Below are 22,441 nucleotides of genomic sequence, written 5' to 3' on the forward strand. Positions count from 1 at the left end.
ACTGACCACCAATCAGGAAACACTGATCAACATTTTTCACATTTTATGGACCAAACAAATAATAAATGAATCAAGAAAATAATCAACAGATTAATCAGTAATGAACATAATCTTTTATGGAAAATGTCCACGTGGTCGTCGCAGAAATCAACTGACGAGGTTGTGACAGGATTAATTGATTGATTAATCAAGAAGATGACAGACTTAATTAATCAACAATGAATATCTTTGTTAGTTGTGGACCAAAGATTTTATTGTTAATTCATAAAGACTTTCATCATCTTGAAGCTAGTAAGCTTTTAACCCCTTATGTAGCAGCACATGACAACTATGTTCATGGTGAGTGGACCTTCATTATAGATTAATTGTGGTTTGTTGCTCTGTAACAGCATCACTTGACTTCCTCCTTTACATCCATCAGAATTACCAGGGCCAATAGACGGCTTTGTTACTTGAATGTGAACATGCGTGTTTTGAGCTGTTTGCTGAAATGACTGATGCCACTGTTCTTGTTGGGAGGACAGCCTCAGATTTTTCTAATCTTAAATTCTGTCTTCATGGTTGGGTTGGAAAAAAGTTTATGGTGTACAGTAGTTTAAAACAAAAGAGTTAATCGTGACCATGAACATGCTCACAAAGCTTCATGACAATCCTTTTGTCCTTTGAATGAGACGTTAAACTGAGGTCCTGGTTATTAACAATGTCGTGGCGCTTATCAGAAAGAACAGGGGGATCCCCTGCGTCCTGGGAAAATTTCCCAACCTGGCTCTCTCCATCTGGCCATCTAATCATCACCCATTGTAACTGGCTCAATGTTTCCCTCCCTCTCCACCTCAAGCTGATGCGTGGTGAGTGCCTGGTGCAAAGATTTGCTGCTGTGCATCATACAGATGGGTGAAATCACTGGTGGTGGTTGAAGTGATTTACCCCCCCTTCACTGTGAAGCACTTTAAGTGTCTACAAGCACTATATGAAATGTAATCTCTTACTATTATTATTAATATTATTAAAAAGGTGATAGTACTGTTTGTCAATGTGTTAACAGATATCTAAGATGTCATGTCAAATGTGTAAGTAAACAGTTGTCTGTCACAGATCCAGCAGGTTATAGAGCAACATACAGTAACATTCATTTAAAGCCGCGTTTTTAGCATACCGACAAAAGCTGCTTCTAGAGGAACTTTTATGGTTCACCCTTTGGGGAACATGTTCAGTAAGTTTCATCGCAATCTGTCTGATAGATTTGACCATTTCTTCTGCAAAAAAATGTAGCCTTTTGAAGATATTTGAGGAAAGGACAGGAGGTCACCCAAGTCATTAGGTTTTATCCTCTGGGAATCATGAATAAACCCTAAATGTAATAGCAATCTGGCAGTCATTGCCAAGATATCAGTCTCTGAACCAAAGTGTTGGGCGGACTAAGGGACAGACGGACAGACATTTACGTCCTGAGGCGTGTGTAACAGAATATGATCAGAATGTGAAGAAATCAAGCGAGGTCTGTGTAAACCTCTGAATGTGCTCGTGCAGACTTTCCTTGGTCTCTCAATCATCAGCTCCCTCCTCTGCTGCCCCTCTTTCCCTCTTGACTTTCAGCTGTCTCTCCTGCTTGCTGGCCTGCCAACAGACATTTGGCATCCAACACCTTCACATCAATTATGAGTTAAAGGAGTCGCTCTTTTGCTTCTCTGAATCACAGCACTCAGTTCCCTCTTTCTTGTCTCTGTCTGTGTCCTCCAGTGACCTCTGCTGCAGGAGGCGAACTCCACGTCTTTCCCCTCTTACACTCACTCACGCACAACTCTCTTGTCTCCTGTGAGTCCATACCATCCTCCTGACTTCTATGTGTGTCTGTGGCACCCGCTGAGGGGCTATATTTAGTGAGAGGCATTAAAATATCATCATGCAAAGCTGAAGCCCAGAAAAGATCCAGTGGTCAGCTCACGTGGACTCAGAGTGCCACCCATAACCCCCACCTGCTCCACACTAACTCAGGCACAGTACACACGCACACACGGTGCAAACATTAAAGAGACACAAACAACACATTTGGTTCGTGTGTTTTCATTTGATTTAGTTCATTTAGATTCAAAGAAGAAATTAAAGTTGCAATCCGTGACTTTCTGCTCATTTAGAGAAGCAAAATGGGGCATTCAGTGGCACACTTGTGAAGTTATTTCTCCTGGTTGATATTAGTGCACACAGAGAATGAGAGGAGAGTCTCTCAGTGTCTCCAGTCTTGGTAAATGTTAACCTTAAGTGGCACAGGTTTGCAGTGGATCTGTGCCCCGCAACTTTTGAATGGGGAATGCCAGAAAATATTTGGGAACCACTGCCTTAAGGATTGATAAAAATAACAAAAACAAAACTTCAAACCTTACGGATTCCATATAATCTCATAACTTTTCTCTCATAACATGTGTGTCATTTAGAGCAGTGGTTTACAATTATTTAAAGGACTATATTGGTCAATTTGTGATTTAGTAGCACTTTTACAAAAGTGGGGGTTTTGTTAATCTCAGCAGATGCTGAGATATACAGGTTTTTACTCTCTTTTATGGGTTCCAAAAGCGCTGTATCCTTCACTTCCCATGATGCATACAGTACTCAGTAACGTTTGATAGACCTGGTGAGAATGGGTGAATTTCAGGATAGAGGACTTGAGTGTGAGTGTTTCATGTTAACTAATCTGAATTTGAATAATTTATAGTAACACCTGATAATTTGTTATCAATATTATGTAGATCAGTAAATTTGGGGGATGATATGAAGCACAGTGGGTATGTTTACACATGAACCATTAAGCACAGGATTACAGCTGGGTTACAGTCATTTTAAAAGAGTGGGTCCATTATTTTGGGTTTTTAAATAATTTTGTAGCTTCCCAGTGGTGTTCATTATGTACTCAAATCAAAACATTGAAATTTTGGTCTAAGTGTGTATGTTTTGGCCTCAGAATGCAATAAACCAAACCAGAACTGGTGATTGGTGAACAATGGAGAGACTAGCACAGGACTTTTCGTGCATTTTGTTTCACTTATGTTGAGTTTGAAGTGTTGGACAAACTTGTCTTAGTTTGGTAAAAGAGAGAAACTAGAATTCAGAAGGTATACAGTTTATTAAGGACAACTGGCGTAAGAATCTTTTCTTTCTCAATATTTTTATAAGTCTATTTTGTTTTTTCAACAATAAAATCAAAGAGCTTGTGAAAGTTGCAAAGGCACTGCTTGTATACATCTCCCAGCTGAGACTATGAGAGGATCAGATTGTGGGGAGAGGAGGGGAGGCATCGGCGCTGTAACCTACATCACTGTTTTTTGTAACAGCTGAGCGTGGACAAGATTGCCATTAAGCTGTGGGAAGTTACAAACACATTTTTTAATATATATATTTATCACAAAGTCCTCAGGCAGCTGAACTGTGTCATCATCTGGTTTAAGAAGGGGCGAATGACTTCAACTAACCATTACAGTATCTATGATGAGGCTAATCAAACAATTAAACAAACAAAAATTTTAAAAGCAGAATATTTTCACAGGTTCATATTGTTCATTTAATCTATCACTATAACAGGACAAGCAGGACAGGATTTGATTTCGGGAAAACTGCTTGTAATTCAGGACTGTCCTGAATTTTTGAGGACGTCTCATCATCCTAGACTCAAATAGTAAGACAACACCACAACAACACTGGCAGCAATGTCACCAATTAACAAGCATCCACAGTCAATGGGATAAAAAAATGACAAAGCACCACTGTGACTCTTTAATATTATTCTGCATTAACATGTGCAGCACACAGGTAGTGCATGTATGCAGATGACTTGCTGCAAATAATTATAAAAAAGAAAAGTAACTGTTGGGCCAAACTCCCACAAAGTCAGTGTTCTCTTTTACATCTGTTGTACAATAAATGTGTGCATATGTAATGACCTTGCTCATTGATGTGCTGACGTGCGACAGTCAGTAGGCCCAGGTGATTGACAATAGGCCCGTGAGCATGCTGGGAAACGAGATAAGCTGCAGCTCGGCCCGTTTTGTGGGTCTCAAAAACCCAAGAGAACAGAAAGACAGAGAGAGAAATTACAGAGAGATTACACAGCGGGAACAGAAGCGGACAGACAGACAGACTCACAGAGGAGAGACGGACAGAGGGAAAACGAGAGAGAGTAATTTGCTGGAAATAAAGACTGACAGGACAGACAGAGCTGCAGAAAAAAAAGAGAGGAATTATGGGAGTCTTTCTCCTTTTACCCTCTCTCCTGTGGACCGTTATCAGCCATCAGGGTACTCCATCACTCTGGATCCCATCTTCCTTAAGACAGTTTCGCTCTCCTCTCTTTGTCTCTGTCAGTCAATCTTCTCTCCCCTCACAGGCTGGATTCAGCTGCACACTTCAAACTTGCATGATTTTTACTGCACTGGCCTTGTGGGCCCACACTCTTAGAAAAAAAGGGTTGCAAAACGGTTCTTCCTGCGAGGTGGGGCTTCTACCCAGAACCACCTTTTCTGAGAGTTCTGTTTAAGATTAAGGGTTCCATTAAGAACTCTTTTTGTACAAAAAAGACATACCCCTTTATGCTGGGTTCTACGTAAAACCCCCTGAACAGGCTTCATGGGTGGAACCTTTATAAATGGTTCTTCCAGGAACCAAAAAGGGTTCTTCTATGGGTACAAGCCAAATAACCCTAAATGGTCCTACTTAGCACCTTTATTTCTCAGAGTGCAGTTGACTGATGCTTGTCGATCTGTAAAATCACTTCCCCCCCCAACAACTTTACATGATTCAGTCTGTGTGGTTACATTATCATTATCATCAGGACACTGTCCCCCAACATGCACACACACACACACACACACACACACACACACACACACACACACACACACACACACACACACACACACACACACATTTCTACAAGGTGACCTTCAGGTTCCAGATCAGACGTACATGTGCACAGTCTTGACTCAAACAAGTAACTGTCAATCAACGGGTTGCTACGGGCAATGAACGGACATGCCTGCTGTCAATCATGTGTCTCCAAGCAAACAGGAATGGCAGCTCTGGCCATAATTAAAAGAGCAGCCTGCTTTAGGGAATAAACAGTTGACTGGAAGGTAGACAGACTGTTTGTGCAGCAGTCTCACTGCCTCTTGTTTTGCAAGTACACATTTATTTCATTAATAAACAGCCCTGATTATCACTATGGACACAGTAACAATAAACATGAATGATGTTGGGCAAGACAGCAACTACTCACATCCTCCCTTCAAGCCTTATTGCTGCATTTGGCTTTAAAAATGGAAAATGTCCCCACCCAGTATTAACAGTAATCTTCTAACTAGAGGTATTATGACTTTTGTGGCCAAAACCTCACTAAAATTAATCACCAAACATTTTAATAATCAGTTAACCATTACATTTTTTTTTCATGCCAAACATGCACTGGTTCCTGCATGCATGACCGACATACACACATCTTTACTATTAGTTGAGGCTTCAATTACACCAGTCAAAGGTCACCAAAGTTGAATTTGTGCATGACTGACATGAACTAATAGTCGACTAAACCGTTAGTCAGTGAAGGAGTCTTAGTCGGCTACATTTTCATTTATCTGTTAGTCACAAAAAGAAAAAAACAAACACCAAAAGGGCATCAAACTCCATTCAGAGGCATCGTTGTAAGGCCCAGGGGATTGTTGCAGTGCTGACCTCTTCTCTTGTAACACTGAAGTCACCGGTGCACTGCTGCTAACTGTTGCGTATCTGTCTATTAGCTAGTTAGCTCCGTTAGTGGTCCTATTTCGCTGGGACACAAACTCAAACACCAACAGAGGCTAGTTTGATGACCAGGAACACAGTGCAGAGATTTCAAATTACAGCATCTCCTTTCAGGAGCGTGACTCCAGGAATGATTAGGACTCAGGCGGGGACAGGAGGCGCGAAGTGGTTGAGGAGCGAGTTTGTAACTTAACAAGTTAATTTGCAAGTACACATCAGACATCATGTTGATATTCTGTGAGTATTTGTTTTTGTCAAGCTAAATTCTCTACAGAAATGGAAGATATGGTGATGGCAGCTAGAGGCTGGCTGGAAGAAATTTCTGCCTGCCTGTTATCAAGGATGTCTCATCCACAAAATGAAGTCAGGTATTTTTTTTTATTTTTTTTACAAGATGTTAGGATCTCAGAACTTATTTTAACTCCATGTGAGGTGTGTCTTGCTGGAGATTTGGGGAATGGATATGTTTATTAGCCACTCAGTAGTAAGCTATGAGCATAAAGGAAGGAAAATCAGACATTGCAGCTTACAATGAATCAAAACTTTGTGCATTTTTAAGAACTGGTCATGTGATGAAGGGCACTTCAGTACTACTGACTGATGGCCTCTGCCTTGTGAATATTGCACAGTGATATTTGGAATTAATAGCACTTTTTAGCAAGCAACTAAACTATGCACATGAATAATGGCACTTGGCACTTTGATAGCAATATTTGCACATTATTAACATATTTTGCTCAGAACAATTTGCACATTTTGTATCATATTTATTGGTTCTATTTATTGTTAGTATATTTTTGATAGTTGGGTGCATCTGTATATTTATTGATTAGAATTATGTTTGGGTGTTTATTTAGGGATTGAATAGGAATTATTGGATTTTTGTAAATATTATGGTTTCAACATTCTCTAAATATAGTTTATGAACATTGTTAGACTATCAGTCAGTGATACAATTTTGATAGCACCTACTGATGGAATCATCCAATGTTGTCTACTCATGACACAGTATTTAAGGTACCAGTTTCCAGCTGTCTTGTGTTTCTGGTCAGACCTCACTTGTGTTGCTGCCATGCTGTACTGCTGCTGTTATTTCTGTGAATAAACACCACATGACTTGGTTCCCCTTACGATCACCTTGGCATCTTTTACTGCAGCCGCTAAATGGTCATCCTAACAGGTCAATAAAACATGCCATATAAATAGCAATTCTAACAGCTATGAAGGACACATTTTCCTTTTACTTCAGGAAATGAAGGTTGTTGCTTGTTGTCTGATGGTAAATTGCGCAAATGTCACACTGTAGTGCCTTTATAAATAATTATTCACCTGAAAAAGCCCCACAAAATACATCTAGCTACATCAGCTATATTGAATAAGTGATATTTAAGGTGTTAATGTACACGCTGTATCATAAACTTATGTACTTATTTGGTAGCTGTGTTCCTGTTTGCATGGTTAGCATAACAGCCAATGATCCAGAGATCTATCCAATGATCAGAATGATTTTGGCATCCCATCACTCATTAGTGTCCCAAGTTCACAAATTCCCAAGTTAGCTGTGTGTTCCTGTGTGATTCACTGCAACTAAGAGCAGGTTTCATTCCCCCAAAACATGAAACACACGAGGAATAGATTAGTGGTCATGAAATCTAATCAGTCAACTGGTGGTTGAATAACAGAGAGGGGAGCGGCAAGGAGAGACAGTGAGGGATGAGCTAACAGAGTAACACAGAGCAGCTCTACACAGACGATCAATAAAACAAAATAAAAGACCCTGACATGCCTGGCTACCACAGTCCTGCACTGTTATACACCCTGGCTATTTTTTTTTTAACATCACGTAGAAACCCAGTGAGACCAGGCAGAGCATCAATCATCAGGGTTATTGTTGGTAAACTTCATTTGAATGATGACACACTAAACACGATTTAAATATACTAGTGTGTGCTCAAAATTACACCACAACCAGCTGAACTAAGTATCATGTATTATAAGCAGATGGGTCAGTATATTAATGTTTTTTCCCCTCTTTTTTGGCAGTCATCCCCTCTGATTAATTTGCAAAATTATAATGAATAAAATGTAAAAGGTTAGAGACACTGAAGTACCATAAATTGTTCTCTGGAATATGCAATGATTTGTTTAGAAAAGTTTACTGTCCAGCAGTGTTCAGAAGACACCTGGAAACCCTCCGTCTACTACTCATGCACTCAAATCTGCTGTTATATCATTCTTCTGTGTGTCTTCCTCATCCTCCCGACATGAAATCCAGCAGTGGAGACCTTCATATTGAATGTTTCTAATTTGCACTAACTACTGTGGAAGCAAAAGTCAAGACGGACTGAAAAATGCCTTTTTAACCCTTTCAGATCACATCCTCAGGCAATTTGTTCCCCTACTTCACAATATATACCACATTTTAAAAATGTCTTTGAATTCTTATATCAAAAATCAGTTCATTTTTATTCCTGTAAAACAAAATATGATGAGTGCTTACAATGGCTAGAACCAACCAGTTTCAACATCCTATCATAACATCCACCTGTTAATCAATCTACAGCTTCGAGCGGAGCAGATTCATTAGTTAGATTATATGCACCAGTGCAGTCCATTGATGTGTCTTTCAAGATGTTAGCCACCTCCAACCTTGTTCTGCTTCACCAAAATACAGTGGTTAAAGGCCCGCTGGATAGAATTTATTCATTTTTGGAAAGTTTCTGTATCGGTGTTAACAGATTATGTGCAAAGCATTTTACAGTGGACTGCTGTCTATGGAGCATATGATGGGCTGGGGGGCAGACCTTCTCGATCCCACCCTCAGTCATATTGTGCATCTCAATCTATGCCAAAAAAGTCAACTTCATTGCATTCTTTTATCAAAATCCAAACATCATCCTGTAAAATAAAATATGATTGAAAGTTTTCATTTAGCTTAAACGAACTACGCACACCAGAATCCACTGGAACCCAGATATAATAAGAATATGGTGGTTAACACTACCTCTTAAATTATTTCAGTCACTGTTGGTTTCTTAATTTCAGTGTACTTTGCCTCTCCAGTAGAATGAAACCAAACTAAACTAAAAACAAAACACTGACTTACTGGCCTCAGATGGGACTAGTAACATCTTGTGAAACTAAAGAGGTTAGATGTTAGAGCTAGGACTGACTGCCATTAGGGGTCTTTGAAACCTCAGTTGTGTTTGTTTTTTCAAGAGTGCATGACTGAATATGTCAGGTTGTATAAACTCATTCTATGAATTTTTATGATTTTCCTCATTTTCCCTCATTCATATTTATCATGTTTTGAAAGGACTTGCTCGACAACACGCGTCAGTCTGTAGACCCACCCACCTTGTCATGAATATTTATCAGCGCAGTGGCAACGACAGGAGACTTGGCACAATATTGGGAAGACCAATAAATATGGGAAAAGTACATAATCTTGAAAAACCAGCGCCAAATTCAGTTTATTATGTACTGGCACACCAGTGAGCTCAGCTTTTCCTTCCAAGTATCAGATCTACAGCAGCCTCCTGTCATATAAAAAAAAGGTAACCACAGAAACAAACAGAAGCCTTCCTTACCATTGTAGGAGAGGCGGGGCTTGCTTAGACACATGATGAAGTGAACTTCCATTTCATTGGACGCCACAGACTTGGAGCAGACAGGACACTTGAATCCTAGGAGAAACAGCAGAGAACAGATCAGCGAAAATTTGTAGAGCACCTTGTATCCAGTTAACAGTTTGTTACATTATTAGAAAGTATATGCCAACGTTTTTTTTTTTTTTGTTAGATGCTTTTACATAAAAGAAAGTTAAAAGTCTCTTTCAGATTTAAATGGTGACACCGATTTATCTTCTAAGGTGATGAGCTAAAGTCTTGGAGCCCTGATGATAAATTACCCATCGCAAGGCCACTTAAGTGTCGCTGTTTTTCTTCAGGGCCCCTGGATCCCATCTAATGACAACCCATGACAAACTAGGTGTAGATGCTGTGCCACATCTTGCTGTGGTTTAAAGCACAGAGATGCCTGGACTGAAACCGTCCCCTCTGAGTCTCCGACAGTCACATTCATGTCATACGCTGAAATGCACAGCTATCTGGCAGATGAAAACAGAAGAACCAAAAATCAGAAGAAAAATATTTGAATGCAGTTTGACGAAACCGAGGTTTTGAACCACTGACATGAATAAAAATGGACGATGCGTCCCCACTTTCTTCCACTGCACAAAAATGAAGCCAAAATATCCTAGTGCTGCTGTTTAGCAGTGCTGACGTCATGACGTTGTCTTTTTATGGAACCAAATAACTAATTAACACTAAATTTATCAGAAAAATTTACACTTGAACATACATCAGCCTGATGAGATCAACCTAAAATAACAAATCAGAAAAGTCTGCAGTGTCAAATTCTAGAGGGCATGGATCCTCCCGCTTTTGTCGCGTCTCAAACGTTTCTCACACACTACCTCTGCTTGTTGTTTCATAATGTTGGAGCCGTCTCAGAAGCCCCCTCCTGTGCTGTTTGGCGTGGACCCATTAGGCCTAACTGTATTAGTTTAACACATAACAGATAATTAGATCAACCACTGGGCCACATGAGCCGAGTTTGCACAAAGCTGGAAACAGACACGACTGCTCCTTAATAAAGGAGACCTCTCATCAAAACAGCGTTCACTTTAAACAGAAGTCCGGGATGACTCAGATCACTCAGATCATGACGTGTTTTAGCAGGTTTTTGACTTGTGTTTTTTTGTTACTTGTTATGTAAATCAAGTTACGGTATCAACAAATGCTAAAAAAGTACAAGCTTCATTGTGCAAATTCTGTTTTGAAACCTTTTCATTTTCACTGATTAAAGATGAAAGCTACAGTCTAATAGCATCTGCTCTGAACAGACAGAGATCTTATATGTTCTACAATCATGTGGCGGTTTAATGAGATTTACATATATATAACTAGCAGCGCTGCCAGGGGCTTTCCTTTGGGGTTTTCTTTGAGAACACTTTTTCCTTTTTGGGCACGTTCCCTTTTGGGACAGTTTTATCTGAAAGGGGATTTGCACACTTTGCAGTTCTCAGGTTGGTGGTAGATATTCCTGACAGTGTTAGGTACTGTAGGTCTAGTTTGCTTTGTCCTGTTGTTTTTTTTCTCTTTTGTCCTTGTCCTGCAACTGACACTTGTTTGCAATAAAGAAATGCACCAGAACTTAAAGAGTTACTCCAGTGACTTGGTGTAGCATGTTCATATAACTGGTGAACATGCAAGATCATGCAAGCAGTCAAAATCTGTGCAGGAGAGGCTGAGGTATACTGAATTTTCACACTTCCCATGATGCAGTGTATCTTTTACTAAACCAGATCACACTCTGTATATCTAAACAACTCATTCAAAGGTTATAAAAACACAACCGACCTTATTTTCAGATGATTATACACTAATGTAAACATGCTTATGTACATTATATTCCATTTCTGTCATTTTCTGCCAATACAGTCCTTTAGATCTTACACACTGGACCCTTACCAGCCTGATCTTTGTATTGTTTTAAGTTTAGAGAGGTGTAGAAAATTTGGAGAACAGTTTGAAGAAGAGAACCTGCTCACAGCTCAGCAGAAATCTGGGGGTGTCGTTTCCGTGGGCATCTTTCAATAAAACCAGAGCTCTGTATAAAATGTTTATTTTTCTTTCATGAGAAGAAAAAATTATTAGTTCTGAAATTACTGGACCTGTAATCAGTTAGTTAATGACAGATAATCATTCACTGTTTCAACTGTTTCTAATGTGAGGACCTGCTGCTTGTTTTTTATCGTTTTATGTCACTGTAAACTAGATATCTTTTAGAAAGGGACAGTTCACCCCAAAATCAAAAAAACACATTTTTCATCTGGGCTGCAGTGCTATTTATCCATCTGGATTGTTTTTTTGTTTGTTTGTTTTTTTTTGACTTGCAGAGTTCTGGATATCTCAGCCATAGAGATGTTTGCCTTTACTTACCTAATGGCACAAATATATGTTGTTGGTGCTTTAAGCACCATAAGCCAAGTGCCATTTAGTCCCATTATATTGGAGAGAAGGCAGGTGTCACTATGGCTCATATCTCCAAAACTCTGCAAATCACACCAAGACAATCTAGATGGATAAATAGGACTAAAAGCCAAATGAAAAATATATATTTTTGATTTGGGGGTTAATGTGTGCCTTTGAAGAAAAGGGCAATAGTGAAAACTAGACATTTTGTAGATTAAAGGATGGATGTTTGTTACTACTTGTTTGTGTGTTTCTTACTTCATGATTGGAGCGCTCTGCAAACACAATCAGCTGTTTGTCTCAGAAATGTTGCACAACAGTTCATAAAAAAGCTTCAACATCTGAGATGCGGAGGTACAGTAGTTTGACAATTTGTTAGGTTACACTCACAGACAAATTCACCATACACAGACCCCCCCTCCACATGGCAGCTGACCCACTTTTCCCTTGGCTGCTATTTTCAGACGCTCCACAGGGACGAGCAGAGACAGAGATGGAGGAAATGAGTGAAAAAGAGGTGCAGAAGAAGGTGAGAGAGTTCAGGCGTTTGAGGAGAAATGAAGGGTTATGATACATGGTCCAGCAGGACTCTCGCTGTGCAGTCAGGGTGTGTGTGTGTGTGTGTGTGTGTGTTTGCCTTCAACTCAGCCAAGCACCACAAATCCTGGAGGACTTTTCATATTCAAGCAGCGCATAAGGTCAGATAGGGACAAAAATAAATCATAGGACTGGATCATAAATTAATTATAGTAGTGCCTATGTGAGAATGTGTGTGTGTTGTGAGAGCACACACGCGTGTGTGTTTGAGGAGCTTGTGCCAGTAATCCTGCACCGTACAGGAGTTGGTTTATGTCAAACTGGCACATTTCTCTCAAATATTTTTCTTGACTGTCATCATTCTGGACTGCAGGTGATGTGGGTAAACTGCACACAGCACTTTTAGTATCTACAGCAATGAGATGCTTTATATAAAATGAATCCAGCCTTTTTTAGCTGACTGCTGCTGAGGAGACAGATTTTAATGTTAAATTCTGAAATATCAAGAATTCTGTTTTTGCATCATAATCAAGCACATTGTCATTTATGTAAGAACACGTGGATGTTTTTAGAAAATAAAACTCTTAATTTTCAAATTAATTAATATTTTGAGCTCACAAATTACACATTTAAGTTTTGTTTTTTTTAATTAATTTTACATTTTAACAAACAGTATATTTATGGTATGTCATAGATGGCATATTTACTTTACTAGGAAACATTAAACATAGATCTACATACATGCATCCAAAGTCAAAATAAAATCTAGGAGATTATAAAACGCAGATCCCCACCAGCAACAGATGGTGAAGCACCTACTGCAATCCCACCACATCTGCCAGATGCATCCAGCATTTGCAAAGTTCCACAAAGATTAATGAGACCCCTGAACATTGATGAACATTATGATGTCACAGTGAAGCTGACCTTTGACATTTTGGATATAAAATGTCATCACCTCATCATTTTATCATATTAGACATTTGTGTGCAATTTAGTCATAATTAGTTTAGTGAGGTCACTGTGACCTTTGACCTCTGACCACCAAAATCTATTCAGTTCATCTTTGATTCCAGGTGGTCATTTGTGCCAAATTTGAAGGACTTTCCTCAAAGTGTTCTTGAGATATCACGTCCACAAGAATGGGAAGAGGTGACCACACACACACACACCCACACACATACAGAAGCGATCGCATGATCCCCTACAGGCTTATGCCTTGAACCCAACAAACTCATTTGTCCATGGCCTGAGCACACTCTTCAATAAGACGTCCAGCAGAAGTCCAGCAGAAGTCCACAGCTACACAGCTGTAAATGTTCAACTTACTAATAGCACACTACAGCTGTGGAGGGGACAGTGAGGACAAATGAAAAGGATGCAGTAGCCTATCAATGTTAATGAGAAGGATGAATTCAGCTTGAGACAACATAACCTGTGTAAAGAAGATCTAAAAAAAAAAAAAAAAAAAAAAAAAAAAAGACATACAGGGTAAAATGAAAAAAAGAAAACATCCAAAACTTATATATACTTTGACCTCATCAAGAAATAGAATAAAATCATAATGTTTGAAACTATTACCTTTCCCAGGACTACCATGTGCATTTTGTCACAGACATTTAGGGGCCAATTTAAGCCTCATACAAGCAAGTAAACAAGCACTCAGTCAGCAAGCCCATCTAACCACAAACAAAGCCAGAAAATACAATCAATACGAACACATTCAGCAGGTTTCTCTTCAGGCTGCTGCTCCAATACACAGAGGAACAACAGAGCTGAAAACTGTTACTTTAGTTTAAACTAAACTAACTGACCAATTTCCCAACATGTTATAAACAGAGTGATTTCCCACAGACTGTTATTTTGCGTGGAAGAATCTGAACGGGTTATAGATGGATCGCCAGCCACTGCGCTAATGGATTTACAGTTAGCAGCTATTCAAGGCTGAATCTGTAACTTTGTGAATGTTGTCAAACTCTCCAGCAGTGAGGGCTTCAAGACTGTTGAGCTGTTTACCTTCCCCTTTTGTTTTAATGTCTCACACTTAATTTTTGCCGTTTCTCCTTTTCTTTTCTCATGATTTCCAACAGCTTCAGTCAGCTGCACCACTGTCCTGCCACTGATTCTCTTGGAAAGTCTGTGTCAAAAGGTGTGAAGTGTGCCTCCGTACTCATTGTGTTTCTGTGTGTGTGTGTGTGTGTGTGTGTGTGTGTGTGTGTGTGTGTGTGTGTGTGTGTGTGTGTGTGTGTGTGTGTGTGTGTCCTGCTCTGCCTATCCTGCATGTGCACTTCTGACCGAGACTTCATAAAACTTTTGACAAACAAACAAAAAAATGATTCTGCAGCAGCAGGAATACAAAAAATGCAACCTGCATCTTTGATTTGATTCCCCTGTGATTCTAATTTCAAGCTGATCAGCACTTCTTAAAAGCAGCAGAGGGAATGTGCTACTTTTTTTGTTATACAAACTCCTGTGTTCCTGCAGCCAGTTAAGTTCAAACTGCAGCTGCAGTGCTCTGGCTGTGTGTACAAAGGATGTGTTCAGGCACAATATAGTACAGGTCACCTATGTTTTGGCAGTGTTAAAAGCTTTAAGCCCAAAAAAATGCATTGGATTGTTTAGATATTTAGACCCATGGGTAGTATTCATGTGTCCAGGAGGTTGTTGGTTCAATCTCCAGGCTGGCAGGATAAATATGGGTGAGAAACAAACCTGGGGTAACCCCAACTGCAGCAGTGGAGCTGCAGATCACCAGCAGATCAGACTGTGGTTGTAGCGCGCAGCTGTGTGAAAGTGTGTAACTATGCAACTGTGATCAGGACGTTCTGCAAAAGAGAGGCTTCCTCTAAGAGAAACTTCACTGGATAAATAAAGGTAGAGCTGCAACGATTAATCTATTCATCTATTATTAATCGATTATTACATTAAATGAAAAAAATTCTCTGATTACAGCTTTTTAAGTGTTTCTATTTCATGGTTTCTTTATTCCTGTCTGATAGTAAACTGAATATCTTTGGGTTGTGGACAAAGAAAAGACATTTGAGGGTATCATCTTTAACTTTCTGACATTTTATGAACCAAACAATTAATCAATCAGTGGAGAAAATGATCAACAGATTGATCGATAATGGAAATAATCATTACAGACAAGATTGTGACAGGATTAATTTATCAATTAATCAAGAAAATAATTGACAGATGTATCAACAATCAAAATAATTGTTACTTGCTGTCCTACTCAAAGGCTGAAAAAATGTGGGCCAGGGACATTAGGTAGGGACGCCAGTGGTCCCTTCCCCACTTCTTACTCCCTACTTCTGCCTTTATTCAGACCCCACCCATCTTCGAACTCTGTCTTCATTTTCATCTCAATTATACGCACAAATAAAAAAGTGGGCCAGGGGGTCACCGGTCCCAACCTCCACCTTCTTGCTTGAACCATGTCCTTGTTAGAAATGGACCTTCAATTACACACATGTGAAGTGTAATGACTGCGTTTGATGACAAAATCTGTCCACAGACATAAACTTCTGGCAAAATACTCAAAACTATCTCTGTGGTGGTTTTCACCGCAGCAGGTGTCCAGGACCACATTTTGCCGTGATGACTCACACACACAGATTCAGTAACAGCCACGCTGATGCGGCTGGTAAAAATAACACAACGTTCCACAAATAACTAATTTCTATGCTAATAACATCCTAATAACATCAACTGTAACTGGATAGTTTACTGCATTAATAGTAACTCTGAAACACATACTGTAGTTCTCCGTGTAAATAAAATATAGTAATACCTATGGCTGGGCAATATTTTAATAAACACCCTAACCCTATAAATATTGATATCAATGTTTTGGTCAAAACTATTGTGATGTTTGATTTTGTTCATAAAATTGTTATTCACTGCACCCATAGTATTAACACTGCATTTAGATGAGGAATTAATTTACAAATAATGATGATAATTCTAATTTTAAAATGCAGCTCAGCTCATTCATTTCCATTTGTCTTTTGTAATAGCTGCAGGTGCTGCATATTTTAATTTCCTTCTCTGCGTTGTGAGCGCACACTTGAACTAAACTGAATGTTGTGTTATCCTGTTTTTGGTCAGCCCTCTGTGATGTTTTAGTGATGAAAAACATCAGTGAATCAAAGTTGCACAGAAAAGCAGCGCTATGCTGTGATACAATAATTAACATTCAGCCAGCGGTGGGGATCAAAGCTGGATAATGACTCAAATGCTAAATCAGTTGTTAGGCTTCCAGTTTGAATTTTCCTGCAGCTGCTTCATCACTGGGATGACAGTGTCTTACTAAATCATAAGGATCACCACATGATCAGCAGCCATGCCTGATTGGTCATGTTTAACTACAGCAGACTTTTCTTATACTGTAGCAAAACAAATGTAATATGTATGAAGTGAGACGACTTCAGTGGAATACATCCAGATGATGCAAGATATTAATGTTTTAACAATGACGCTAAATCAGTTCAGACCAATCTGAATTTTCGGTACATTTATTTTTATTTTATTTTATTTTTTTTTATTAGTAGCAGTATCTCATAACACTGGTTGCAACTTTGTACAGTCACAAAAGGAGATGAGCACATACCACAGTATTTGAAAAAGGAAAGAAATGCAGAAATTTATTTTGCCAGAACACTGTCATATATCTTTGTTCTTGGATTTTTCCAACAGCAGATGGATCCTTGAAAACTTCTCTGTCAGATGGGGACTGTCACACTCTTGCCTCAAGTGAAACCAAGCTTTGGTGAATATCAAAAGGGGCAAATCTGCTCCCTTCAATCATTACAAAACACTAGGTAAATTTACAACAGTGTATCTACTGAAAATTAGACACTAATTATAACAACAGAAACAGTCAATTATGGAAAAAGTAATTAAGATCACACGAATGCACTTGTAATTAACAGAGATTCATCCTCATATTATCATTTTGATCTTAATCACAATCATGACAAAATATTTCAGAGCAAAAATGTCCAAATACTGGTATGCTGACTGATAAAAATAATGATTTGCAAGCCTATGGTGCCTTTAAATAAACTTCTCTTCATTTCACAGCAGAGAGATTTAACTGAAACCGAGAGAAAAATAATAAGCATCAACGCTGTTTCCAACACAAGCATTTTGCTCTCCACTGAACAGAGAAGCCTCAAAAGGGAAAGAAAGGCACTGATAATAAACTAATGCAAATTAATATTATATAATACAATATACATGAATGCAAACTGGGGATTGTTGGGCCAGAGGAAAACCTGTTAACCCATACAGAGCAGTGCAGATATCTGTGAGTAGAAAATGTAATCTAAGCCTGTTAAAGGAGGGTGTTTTGAACGACCATGTCTGTATGGTCACTATATTCAATATCTCTGACACATATAACCTGCGTGTATGTGTATTTTTTTGTCCACATTCAGCACTGTATGCTGAAGAACCTCTGTGGTTCGCAATTTTTGAAAAATGTTGAAAAACCTATTTCTATACCTCCACCGCAGTGACAGCTGACATGGAGTTATAGAAGAAGCCTTGTGTTTTTGGGTCATCCCTCTCTTGTGAATGCGATATGTCAAGAATGCCTTGAGGGACTTTCTTCAAATTCGACACAAATGACTGGGCAACTGGGGCTCAAGAATAAACTGATTACATTTTTATGGTCAAAGGTCAAGGTCACTGTGACCTCACAAAACAAATTTTTGGCCATAACTCGACAAGATTTCACACAAGTGTGTACTATAATACTGGCAGTGATGGAGAGTAATCAAATTCCAAAATAATGTAATTGTAATCTGTTTCATCTACTGAAAAAAATATGTAATTAAATTACAATTACAAATCAAAATGTTGGTTATTACAAAGGGATTATATCCAAATCTTAATATAATTAATAATATAATTTTTGGGTTGTCTGGTGGAGATCTGCACATAGTGCAGTCTTTTTGTTTAATTTAGTTAATAATTAATTTAGACATATTCAGGTTCTGAGTATACATAAGGTATACAGCAATGCACAATATTTATGTCTCAATTCTGAGCATGAAAAGTTTTTGCCAGTTTAAATCTGAAAACATACCTACAATTAAGATTAAGATCTTTCAAATATATTTATTAGCTTGCAAGTTGTTTTCTGTACTTGAAATGTCCCATCACAGTCTGAGAATTGAGGCACAAATGTAATTCCATATGTGCAGAGGGAAGGGAGAATCTGTGCACATGAGCTCAGATTTAAACCAACAGGCAATCTGGTCTCCAATCTACCTGTCTGAGGCAGGAATACCCTGAAAATACACAGGCAGCTCACGCACTCACACACGTGCATGTACACTCACATACCCACGCACACCTTGCATGACTATGCAATAACAACAGTGAAAGAGGCTGGAAAGATAGAGCCGTCACACACTCTGAACTGAAGTGCTATTAAATGGTCCCATGGAGACTTATTCTTGTCAACCCCTGCACAGACAACACACACACACACACACACACACACACACACACACACAATTCTCGAGGTCACTCAACTCAATCTCTGGCCAATGCATATTTCATCAACCCTTGGCAGCCTGGCCCAGCCTGAGACCCTGACGCAGCACCCAAATAACCACTGTCCACTGATGAAGACTTCAAGACTAACAAAGATACTTGTGCCCAGGAAGCACCATGAAGTGTCTGTCAGCAGGAAGTGGAGCTCCAGATAAACAGTACAGCTACACTGGGTATGAAGTGTTTGCACAGATAGGTCCATTTTTGTGTCTGTGCTGCAGCCTGTTGAAGCTGACTGGCTTTTAAAGGTTTAGTCTTACACTGTCTCCTGACTGGAAGCAGCACAAATGTGCAAACATCAGATTGTTTCGGTTTTTCCTAATGATGTCTTAATCTATATTGTGTCAGCAAAAAGGCTAAGCAACATGCCCTGATTTGAAAAAACATTCACCCTGCCTCTATTTTTGCTAAGTTTGCTAAGTTTCAGTAAGCCTTCTAAGTAGTATGTAGTATTTGCGCTAAGCTAGGCTAAGCTAAAAAAAACAAACAAATCTTTTATTGCACAGATAAGCCTGTATAATTTCTAATTATAAAGTAATCTGACTGTCAGTACAACACCACAGAAAGCTATTTTTTAGACTGCTGTGTTTTCATAATGAAAAAAATTAAATACAGGAGAAAAGAGCACATACATATATAGTTTACTAGTAAAAAAAACAAACAAACAGTGTAATTAGCACTTTATTTGCTTCTTAACAACTGCCTTTCAAAATAAGGGGCATGTATTTCATTACAAACATTATGAATAAAATTTGTTGTTCTGTGAAGTTGATGTGTTGAGATGTTCAAAAAGCAACCTCTGAAGTGTTGTCTGGCAAGAATATAATGTTGGTGATTACAGGACCATATTATTATTTGATCTGATCTGTTAGTGTAAATTTAAAAAGGCAAACACAGAAGTGAATAAATAAGCCTCAGTCATAAAAAAACTCAGAAATGAATAGCAACAGTGTTGTAATGAAGAAGAGCCAGAACAAGCTAAACAATAAGAGTACTCAGAAATAGGATAATTTATCTTACTCAAACTTAGTTAGTTGAGCAGAATACAGCTTTATGTTTCCACTGCAGCGTGGCTACACTTACAGTTAATGGTATTTTACTCCACTATTATCACTGAGGGTATTAAGGTCATCATCTAGAGAACATAACAAGTCACTCAACTGCTAATACACACTTAATAGACAATAACACTGTGACAGCATTAACTTGAATGGGCTAGACACTAATAAACGTTTCCACTTGAAACCTTTAGACTCAGATATCACTTTGCACGCTGGCTCGCAGTGGCTCCATGTGTTACCGCAACAATGGCAATTTCCTGAGAGACTAGGATCAGAAAAACTCATCATAAAAGAGCTATAAGCATATCTAAGCATTTATTTATTTACAAGTTGGCTAGGTTTAAATTAAATTAGGGGCAGGCCTGACAATATACATTAACATAATATGATAATATGCAATATTGTAAATATGACTAGTCTAAATATTTCTTGGTTCATCAGCTAAATCAAGTTAGCCTATATTTATACTGAGTTGATTTATGATTAAATTAACCTTTGACACCTAATGCCCAGACTCTTTGGTTATGATAGGCTTTGACATTTTTTTTGTGAAACTGTCTACGTTACTATGTCATGTAATAAAGTCACTTTAAGGATCTTGAATCAGCCTGACAGGGCTTGTTCGGTAATAATTGCTTCCTCACTGTACTTCATCCCTTACTTAACAACTTTTAATTACCTTAAGGTCAGTGTTCTTATACGCGGATAATGTTAGTGGCAGTTATCACTCTGCAGAGTGTACACAGTGCTGAAACCAATAATCTGCTGATGAACTCCAGTGATTTTTTGAGTGTGTGTGTTTCCGTCATTTAAAAAGTAGGTGGAGAAAATTGCTTGAAGCTATTTGTGTTTGATCATTTGTTCAAAAAAAAAAAAAAAAACAGTTTGTGACTGGCTTTAGATACATAGCAAATATTGAGTGCCAATACAGAAAGCAGTGTGCACATTGTGTAGTGAGGCAGAAAGTAAGGGTGGGGAGTTTAGGATGGTGGTTGATCATGTAGCTCCAAGAATCACGTCTAGAAGAGAAGCCCACACCCACCATGATCTGTCCTAAACCCTATTCAGATGTGTTCTGTTCCTAAAGCTAACCTGGTTTTAATCACATCATTGTCATATTAAAACATATAAACATAAAACAGATTTTCTTTTACAAGGTGCACAATGAAGAAACAATGCGTTTCATAAATTAAGGGTTCCCTTGTAGACATGACCAGGTACAAGACCTCATTTCTACTGGGGAAGGAGGAAGTCCCCCACACTTTGCAAAACTCTGAGCACTGTAATCTCTCTTAAAAGAGTTCTGTGATGATATTGTTGCTGTTGAACTTTTTGTGCTCTGGGTTTTGTGTCTCAAGCCTCTGATTAGTGGAGCTTGTAAGCACTCTGACAAGAAACTTTGCAGATATTACTCCAGACAAAACACAACTATTTTTAAAGTTCTCCATGTGTTTTCAGCACAATTTTATTAAAATGTGTAATTTCATTATTCTACTGAAAAGACGCAATGATTAACCCCATATCAAAGGCCATAAATTGTGTTTCTGGGACAAATTCTTTCTTCTTGATGACTAAAACTACCACTCTGAATTTACTCTTAATCCATTTATTGCAGTTTGAGGTTGAAGAAATAAATACAGTTAAAGTCCTCAATGAAGGTGTGAATGTGTTTAAATGTCAAGTATGATGTCATAAAAAAAAGTGGATGCGTGGTTCAAGTGGAAGCTGAACCCTGCAGGAACATGCTGTGGTATAAATGTATTTTTAAATGAGGTGAATGGATATCAGTCTGCAAACAGTGACTCATTCATCAAGACTCTCAATGACTGGTTCTGTGTCATCAGTCGTATGGAACAACACCTCAACCAGTCCTCAGTAAAGACGCTCGTAAGCAATGAATGACAGTGAAACTAGTGTTGTCACAATACCAAAATTTTGACTTTGGTACGATACCTGCCTAAAATATCTCAATACTGATACTCAAATGATACCACATCAAAACCTAAAACACCAGGAAAAATAGTGGAATAATATATAAGACGGCAGTCCTGATAAGACAGACATAAATGGCTTTAAACGCTGACCACAGATGATGGATATTTATGATAAGTTTGAGCTATTTTATTGTCAGTTTATTAATATTGTTATTGTAGAAATTAATTTGAACGGGAATCTGGAATTATACGGTTCTTATTAAAACGCTGTCATTCACAAAGTATCACAAAGTATAATAAAAAGTGGTATTGTATCATTATTAACAGCTCGGTACCGAAATACCTTTCTAATATCGGTATACCATGCAACACTATGTGAGACGTAGCAATTCTGCATCAGACTAAGAATATGATTAAAATATGGATCAGCCTGTCTCATGATGATGAATAATGTCCAGAAGAGGACAGGTGGACTCTAGATAGCCACATTCATCGAGAGGAGCCAGTCTAAATCAAA

The 22,441-nt window shown here is 38.5% G+C and overlaps 1 protein-coding gene across 1 annotated transcript in view; it reads right to left on the reverse strand.

The window, feature by feature from the left end:
* Window positions 1–22,441, reverse strand: part of znrf1 (zinc and ring finger 1) — a 63,073-nt gene that overhangs the window by 10,602 nt on the left and 30,030 nt on the right. Inside the window, exon 2 of the mRNA XM_084735044.1 lies at window positions 9,375–9,470. Coding sequence (XP_084591170.1) covers window positions 9,375–9,470 — 96 coding nt within the window. The remainder of the gene's footprint in view (window positions 1–9,374; window positions 9,471–22,441) is intronic.

This window comes from Lutjanus erythropterus, chromosome 13 (genome assembly GCF_056507025.1).
Source record: "Lutjanus erythropterus isolate fLutEry1 chromosome 13, fLutEry1.hap2, whole genome shotgun sequence".
Taxonomy (NCBI): Eukaryota; Metazoa; Chordata; class Actinopteri; order Lutjaniformes; family Lutjanidae; genus Lutjanus; species Lutjanus erythropterus.